Source organism: Wolffia australiana, chromosome 6 (genome assembly GCF_029677425.1).
Source record: "Wolffia australiana isolate 7733 chromosome 6, ASM2967742v1".
NCBI classification, from domain to species: domain Eukaryota; kingdom Viridiplantae; phylum Streptophyta; class Magnoliopsida; order Alismatales; family Araceae; genus Wolffia; species Wolffia australiana.
Genome location: NC_135840.1, coordinates 14,150,006 through 14,158,801, shown reverse-complemented (window position 1 = coordinate 14,158,801; position 8,796 = coordinate 14,150,006). Strand labels below are relative to the sequence as shown.

Genomic DNA, 8,796 nt, shown 5'->3' with positions numbered 1-8,796 from the left:
TTCGTCCATGGACGAAACAATCGTCCTGTCTGGGGACAAGAGGACGATTCTTCCGCCCGTCCTGTCCTGGGGGGGACGATTTTTTGGTCTACGGACGAAATTACCGTCCTGTCCGCGTCCGTGCTCTATAGGTGAGGCTGACTGCGACATCATGGGTATTCTCAATGCGGTGATAACTACGTAGGATTAACTGATTAATTTTAGAATTAAGTTTAAGCATTATGATGTTTGGGGCGGTTGACCTGAAGCCCTTCTTCACGGGTGGTTTGACGGTGCCGGGGTCACGGAACTCCACCGACGTGTTCGCATCTCCGCCGTCGGATTCAGTTCTCTAAAACGAAGCGGCAGATCGGACGGAGGAAAATAAATCTGATGGAGGACTATAAATCAAGAGAACATCGAAGATTGGCCGCCCGGCCTTCTTTGCTCTCCACTCCCTGCCTTTATACCTTTCGAGGTGAGGGGCAGCGAGGGAGGGGGACGAAGAGGAGAAGGCGGAGACGAATTTGAGAAGCTTTGGTTCACTCGAGATCCGTCGACTGCGGGAATTCTCATCCAGGTTGGTTTTCTGCGTTTTGGGCTGCCCTTTTCTTCCCCCATTTGCCCGATTCGTTGTTTCGTTCTATGGTTCTCGTTGTTGTTTTAATTTTAATTTTCTCTGTTTATCATGTCTTGGTTCATGGAATTGTGATGGAATTTCGGGGTCTCCTCGCCGAGGTCATGATGTGGTTTGTCTCTATTTTTTTTTTCTCCGTGTGTCTTCGAGATCTTGAGAGTTAGGTCAATTTTCGCTTTTTCGCATTGGAATGGCTCGGGTGTCGCTGGAGGTTGATGGGGATGATTGATTGGCATGTAACTTCAATTTCTAACTTGTGCTTGTGTAAAAAACTGCAGGCTAGGGTTCCGGTGTTGCGGGTGTTATACAAGAACGGATTTTAGTGGTTTTTCCGTGGATCTATTGGTCGCATAATCTGAAATTCAAAATTACTCGCCAGGTTCTAATCGCTCGGGCGAAATTTGGAGAAGATATAATCTGTCGGGTTCGCCACGGGCTCCAAGTTTTCATTAGCTTCATCTGGAGTTTGATTTAGATCTCGAAGAAGAATTGGTTGCCGGAATTCACTCCAAGGTGACAGTGATCATTAGCATGTGTCTGAAGAAGACGCATGGCACCTGCATTTCTCTTTCATGAGGCTGAACAGAAACAAGATTTCCGTGATTCTGTCATCACTAGAGAGTTGGGAAAACCACGGAGGTTCTCTCGAAGCTACTCATCCCCATTCATGGCGGACTACGGACAAGCCATCGAGAGAGTGGGGGAGTCAGATGGGCTTGAAAACTCTACCGTTTCGAAAAGGCAATGCATAAGCTTGAACACGGGCAGGTATGATGGTTTCTTCAATGTGTCTTCCCAAGTCTTTTCCATCTCTAAGATGTCTGCATCAGAGAGAAAGGAACTTGAATCCAGACTTAGGGGGCAGCTTGAGCAGATCCAGCTACTTCAGAAGAAGATAGAATCTGAATCAGGGAATGGAGTTTCTGTGAAGAGGACTCCAGTTCTTGGTGTTCATCAACCGAAGCGTGGGCATGGTGGGCGATTTGAGCTGACACTGTCTGGTGGCGGCGGGGGGGTAGCGATGAAGCTTTGTTCCCAGCTGCTTAATCGTTTGTTGCAACACCCTTATGCTTGGGTTTTCAAGGAACCTGTTGATGCTTTGAAGCTGAATATTCCGGATTACTACACAATTATCAAACAACCGATGGATTTGGGAACAATCAAGAAGAAGTTACGGATGGGCGCTTATGCATCAGCTTCTGATTTTGCCGTCGATGTGAGGAGGACATTCTCCAATGCAAAAACATATAATCCGCCAGGGAATGATGTTCACTCGATGGCAGATGCGATGAGTGTGAAGTTCGAGTCAAAATGGAAAGCAATTGAGAGTAAGATTGCTCCTTTTGATGCCTCTAAAGCATCTAAAATCTCTGAGGAGACAAAGAAAAGGAAGGCGTCCTTTGTTCCAGTTAGTGAAGAGAAGGTGAAAGAAGAGGTTGAAAGTACCAAGAAGAATATGAGTGTTGCTGAAAAACAGAAGCTGAGTAGCAGGTTAGAGGCATGCGTTTCTATGCTGCCTGTTCCAGTGATAGAGTTTTTGAAGAAGAACAGCGGCCATCAAATTGATGCTGCAGATGATGAGATCGAGATTGATATCGATGTGCTTGGTGACGATACCTTATTTGAACTGAAAAGGCTGCTTGATGAGTACTTTCCGGAAGCAGGAGCAATGGAGGTACAAGCTAGACTTCTCTCGCTCTCTCATATTCTCCGGGTTATGCCCATGAGGTATCACTTTTATTTGTTTGATTTAAATTTAAACTGGATTTCTCTGCAGGTTATTGAGTCGGGGCTTAGTAATTCATCAATGCATCCGGCAAAAGGTTTTTTTTCTCTTGGTGTTTTTCACTTTGGTAATCGCCACTTTCAATTAGTGGATCATCGTGTTTATTTCCAAATCTCCAGGAAGTGAGCCACTTGGCGAAGAGGAGGTTGATATTGTTGGAAATGACAATGATACCCTTCAGCAGATAAAAAGCAAGTGCAGTAGCTCAAGTAACTCGAGCAGTGATTCAGAATCTCCTTCCAGTGGTTTGTATTTTGGTCCCTCTTTTTTCTTTTTCATTGAGCAGCTGGTCTCGAACAGTTATTGTAAGTTTATCTCAATCATCAGGTCATGTTTAATCTAAGACATTTTGGTCGTCGATTCAACCAATTTCGTTAGATTTTTTTCTCGGTTTGATCATCTGGCATTCTCTGTCCTCTTACCTAAGTCAGATGCAATTTTGCTTTCAAGAGAACGACTCTTCTCGCTATCTATCTTCAATTATGTTCTTTTTAAATAATAGAATGTAAAGTCATTATACCCATCGCCGAGTAAGCTGGAAAACCAGGCCCCTTTTGCGAATGATAACTTGTGAGACACGTTTGGAAGAGTACTAATTTCAATGCCCTTTGTGATGATCCGTTAATATGGAAAGTACATATTTTTTGTTGAAGGATGAATGTCATGGCCTCTTGAATTCTTTGCTTATCCTACTAAATTTGACTTCAATTTTCCCAAAAATTTCCTATGGCGGGCTGAACAATTTTTCCTATAGTTTTCAATTTTTGGCCAGCTTTACAATTAATAAAATACAAAATATTTTTTCCTCGCATGTGCTTTTTCTTTAAATATACCGATTTCATGTGATTCGTTCACTACAAGTGGGCTCTCATGAAATAATTCTTGATCGTTACAACTTTTTGGTCGAGGTTGCAACCTTCACATCTTAGGGATCGAGAACTTTGAAATTTTTGATATCTAAACTACACGGAATAAAATAATTTCCAATTCTTTTTTCATTTGCATTTTGCAAACATTTCGTCTACTTTTTGCAAACATTTTGAATCATCATTCTCTGCTCTTTTTTCTTATTCAATCATTTCCTTTTACTTCTTCCTTAATTTTTCAGGCTCCGACTCGGATAGTTCATCAGAGAGTGAGCTGCACGGAGTGAAGACCTCGACTCCCTTGGAAAGCGTTAAGGTAGAGTCTGATAAGATGATCTTCAGCTATTGAACCGTCTTATCTGACCCCTCCATTTCTTTCTCCAGGGAGCAGTGATTTCATCGGAAGCAGCATTTGAGCAGGAGAAGAGCGATGTGATGAATCCTGCCGATGGGAGCAGTGAGTGGAATTCTTCTCTTCTCAGATGATTTTATTTAAGATTAAATGAATGATAGATCAATCAATCTTTGCTCTGGGGGAATCCTTGGATCAGGATCGGGCGGTGGACTTTCGGGTAACACGGAACAGGAGAGCGCTTCCCAGCAGGGCAAGGAGGGCGATGAGGGTAAGCTGTGTGTGAGAGGGTGTGGGATTTGAGGGTGGGCTGGGAATTTGAACAGGTCTGAGGCGGTGTCTTGTTCCTTGCTCCTTGCGGGGTCCTCGGAACCCTAATTCCAGGGGAGAACGCCCCGTCTGAGCGGCAGGTCTCCCCGGGGAAGCTCTACCGTGCAGCTCTCCTGCGTAGCCGCTTTGCTGACACCATCCTCAAGGCCCGGGAGAAGGCTCTCCTTGACAAGGTTCTTTTTGCTTCCACATTTTCTGTGAGATGCAGATGTTTTTTGCGTTTGGCTTTGTATACAATACTGTTTCTTACCTATTACTCTCTCTTAGTGAGATCCAAATGTTTTACACCTCCACTTTTGCATCCATTGCTGTATGTTTCATTTCTCTCTTTCTATTTATGGCCGTTGTGTTTTTAGGGACATAAACATTTTTTATGCATTCGGCTTTGTACCCATTTCTGTTGTTTGCCCATTACTCCCTTTCTCTCTCTCTCTCTATATATATATATATATGCCTACTGTTATGGTGATGCAAATGGCATTATGCATTTGGCTTTGAATTCTTTGCTGTTGCTTACATGTTACTTTATTTCTCTAGACATATGCTCTCTACATTTTAAAAAGGTGCATCTGGTTTATACAAAGGCGCTCTATAATTTATGCAGAAAAAGAAGCATTCTTTTCTGCACAAATTGCTTTTAATTTTTAATTTCTCTCTCTCTCTCTCTCTCTATCTATCTATCCATCTATCTTTGTGTGCATGGCATGACCATCCCCCGTGGTGGAACAGCTTTTTCAGAGGCATGCAGCAGAGTTATGCACTTACCTCTTGCCCCATTGGAATTTACTTTTTTTCTGTGTCTCTCCCCTTACCATATATCTATCTTTTTGCGCATGGCATGTCGATCAGCCGTGGTAGGACAGTCTTTTTCAGAGAGCCACATATATTTTATACATTTGCGTATGTATCCAATGCTGTTTATGTTTTATCTCTCTCGCCCTCTCTTTAGATTTATCCATCTCTCTTTTTGTATGTGGCATGCCTATCATCTATGGTAGGAAACCCTTTTCAGAGAAATGTAGAAATCTCTTTCTTGCTTTTATCGCTCTCTTTCTCTCTCACTATCGCGGTGAATTTTATCAGAGGCGTTGACGTTTTAAACATTTGTTTCATGGTCTGTTTGTTCTGTCCAGGCCGAGAAGGGTGATCCTGAGAAGCGTCAGAGAGAGAGAGAGGAGCTTGAAAGGCAGCAACGCAAAGGTAAGTCATGCCCCGCTCTCTGTATCCGTTCCTATCTCTTCCACTTAGATATATATATATATATATATATATATATATATATATATATATATATATATATATATATATATATATATATATATATATATATATATGAATGCTCACCCATGAATATGGGATTTGATGGGTCACATGGTGTGGATCAGAGAGAGCCCGGTTACAGGCGGAGGCAAGGGTGGCAGAGGAAGCGAGAAGGCGAGCCGAGGCTGAAGCTGCCACAGAGGCCAAACGCCAGCGCGAGCTAGAACGTGAAGCAGCTCGTCAAGCCCTTCTCAAGGTTTGAATTTATTCCTTCTCTTGAATTCATATGCTTCCCAAAACATGGAATTATCAAAAAATGGTTTTTCGTCTGTTCTCGAATTGACCAGATCGAGAAGACTGTGGAGATAGATGAGAACAGACGGTCCCTTATGGACTTGGAGATGCTCCGGTCAGCGTCCGCTGTTGACCTGCCAATCTTTGTTGATGAGGCCGTTCAGGATGAATCCCAGGATGTTAGTGCCACTGGTTGCTTTGTCCAGCTTGATGGCGACAACCCTCTGGAACGGCTTGGCCTCTACATGAAGGTAGACGACGACGACGACGATGACGATGAAGAAGAAACAGACTCTGGCCCCACTGCAGCTCCAGTAGACGATGTTGAAGAAGGGGAGATCGACTGATCTTACTTAAACCCTCATCTTCAATCACTGTCCTGCATGCCTCAAAACGACCCCTGACCATCGGTATGTATAAATATCTTTATTTTCCATATTTATGGGGCTGCAAGAGTTGGGAGGGGGTTATGGAGGATTGACATGGTTCATATTCTTGATGGTCTTTCTCTCCTCCTTTTCTCTCTGTAGGCTTTTCCTAGATTTGTGGCTGCTTGTTTTCTGAGCAGGTCAAAATGGTGAGGATTTGGAATAAATAGGGGACTGGACTGGCTGGCTCTTGCCCCTCTTTTTTGTTTGTGAGTGATGGGGATTGCTTGAGCCAAACTTTATTTCAGTCTTTTTACTTTCTTTAGCTCTGCTGGATAGGGGTTTGGGTAAAAGGCAATCACTCTTCGGCATTGGTTGACTTAAAAAAAGCCATACAGTGAGATACCAGTGAATAAAACGATGGGCCACTTGGCTGGGGGCCCATGAAAAGAATAAAATAAATTGATGTGCCAAATAATCGATGGCCCATTCCTACAACACTAAATACATAAAATGGAAAAAAAGTACATAAATTAGAAACTGAAGACAGAGACCTATTTAACACCCCCCTGCGATTTGGATTTGAATAATAATCATGCCCAATTTTGAGACAAATTTCTGGAGATGTGGACCCTTAGTGACGGCGTGGGCAGCTTGCTAGTAGTGTTAGCCGCCCCGATATCTGTCTGATATCCGGTATCGGACAACCCATATCCGATATCTGGAAAAAAATGGGACGATTCCGGATATGGGATATCGGGCGATATCCGTCTATCAGGGGTTAGAAGGATATCGGTACTGGATATCGGGGGGTGAGGACGAAGATGGTATCGGATACCGGATGTCGGTTTTCCGATATCCGGATGTCAGAGACGGATATCGGATACCGGATATCGGAAAACCGATATCCGGATGTCGAAAAACCGATGTTCGATATCGGATATCGACCACAATAATGAATTCAAAATATATTCATTGTCCCTCATTATATAGTGTGCAATTTTTTTTCCTTCCATATGGGATAACAGGATTCAAAGTTAATGTAAACTGTGAATCCCGTTATCCCACATGGGAGATTTTTTAAAACTTTTCCATGTATATATTAAATGAGGCCGCTATATTATTTAGTAGTAAAATAATATCTATATCTAATATCGCTCCTTTTAAGAGCGTTATGTATTTATATTAGTTTATTTATTGAGTAATTACACTGTCCAATAAATAGTAAGCAAATTTTCTATATCTTTCCATATGGGATAAAAGGATTCCAAGTTTAACACAAAACCCGAATCCTTCTTTCCCATATGGAAAAAATTAAAAATCTAGAAATGCATATAATGGACGAGATCTACAATCCTATAGTAAGCTCTTACAGTTCACCCGTGCCTACGTACGTGTAATGCGGAATATCCAATAAATAAATTATTTTAATTTATAATTCGATCCGGATATCGGTTTTCGATATCAGCATCCGATATCCGATACCGGCATCTATTCCTTTGGGACGGAGACATGTCAAATCGGGACGGATATCGGTATCGGCACTGTAGCAACCGATATCCGATATCGATATCCGATACCTGGATATTGAAAAAATTGCCTTTCCGGTATCCGGTACAACATCTGTCGTGATACCAGCATCCAGTACCGGTATCGGGACGGGCAAACACTACTTGCTAGCATGACCTCTCAAGTTGTGGCGTGTTGACTCTCATCAGTTTTTTTGTAAATGATGTGTCAATCAATTTCCATGCACTTGGCCTTGTCATGCTGGACTAGATTTTGGATGATAACAATGTGGATTGGTTATCACATAATGGCCAGCACACGACCACACACCGTTTCATGACACATCGCCAACGTCAACTTCGGCCGGGTATCCCAGCAACATTTGATTTAGATTTGATTTTCACATTTATTTTAAATTTTCTTTTTTCTCCAAGGCCTATATGCACTGTGATCTGCACCGATGTACTTTAGGTTTTTGGGTGCTTCCCTGAACCCCTCAAGCGGGCAAATTTAAGAGGGAAATAACAAAGGTTGAATTCAGTAGGACCGTTCTCGATGGAGTTCCGCCAGATAGTCAGTTCTAGGGTTCACGCGTCCCGATACCGGTACCGGATGCCGGTATCAGGACGAATGCTGTATCGGATACCGGAAAGGCATGTTCCGGTATCTATTTTTTTTGATATCCGGATACCAGATATCGGTTGCTACAGTGCCGATATCCGATACTGATATCGGTCTCGATGTCGGCATCCGTCTTCGTCTCAACGGGGCAGATGACGATATTGGATATCGGATGCGGATATCGAAAACCAATATCCGCATCAAATTATAATAAAAATAATTTTATTTATTAGTTATCTTTCATTTCACACAGATAACGTGGACACAGGTGTAGCAAGAGAGCTTTCAATTTGATCATACAACTCTTTCTTATATACAGTCACAGGTTTTTGATTTCTTCCATATGGGATGGGTTCGGGTTTTGTGTTAAACTCAAAATCCCTTTATCCCATATGGAAGGAAATAGAAATCTTTGGCTCTATTATTGGACGGCATACTCATTAATTAATAAATTAATATATATATATATATATATATATATATATATATATATATATATAACGCTCTTAAAATATAGCGTTAATTGATATAGATATTATTGTAACACTAATGATTTATCGGCCTTATTTAATATATACAAAGAAAATTTTCTAATACCTTCCATATGGGATAACGGGATTCATAGTTTACAATAACTTCGAATCCTGTTATCCCATATGGAAGAAAAAAAATTGAACTCTATATATTAACTGAGATTCATATAGAATAAAACAATTCGATACAGGTTCTGATATCCGGATATCAAAAACTGATATCCATCTCCGACATCCGGATATCAGTTTTTTGATATCCGG

General features: G+C 41.8%; 1 protein-coding gene across 2 annotated transcripts; it reads left to right on the top strand.

The window, feature by feature from the left end:
* The first annotated feature begins 400 nt into the window (after nt 1-400).
* On the top strand, nt 401-6,145 carry LOC144704103 (transcription factor GTE10-like). Of its 2 annotated transcripts, none has more exons than XM_078576342.1 (11): nt 401-559; nt 895-2,291; nt 2,394-2,439; nt 2,522-2,647; nt 3,511-3,584; nt 3,653-3,725; nt 3,820-3,891; nt 4,005-4,123; nt 5,084-5,150; nt 5,336-5,466; nt 5,558-6,145. In XM_078576342.1, the coding sequence occupies exons 2-11, from the start codon at nt 1,167-1,169 to the stop codon at nt 5,849-5,851; spliced, it is 2,127 nt and encodes a 708-aa protein (XP_078432468.1). In that variant the 5' UTR covers nt 401-559; nt 895-1,166; the 3' UTR covers nt 5,852-6,145. The 2 variants fall into 2 exon arrangements, with proteins under 2 accessions (XP_078432468.1, XP_078432469.1); XM_078576343.1 differs by having other exon boundaries at nt 407-559; nt 996-2,291.
* Nucleotides 6,146-8,796: the final 2,651 nt, after the last annotated feature.

What these genes read in the sequence shown, in the direction of transcription:
- LOC144704103 (XM_078576342.1), top strand. Translation starts at nt 1,167, where the DNA reads ATGGCACCTGCATTTCTCTTTCATGAGGCTGAACAGAAACAAGATTTC. An exon ending in GGGCAAGGAGGGCGATGAGG is followed by an intron (nt 3,892 to 4,004) that starts GTAAGCTGTGTG and finishes CCCTAATTCCAG; the next exon opens with GGGAGAACGCCCCGTCTGAG. An exon ending in TGAAAGGCAGCAACGCAAAG is followed by an intron (nt 5,151 to 5,335) that starts GTAAGTCATGCC and finishes GGTGTGGATCAG; the next exon opens with AGAGAGCCCGGTTACAGGCG.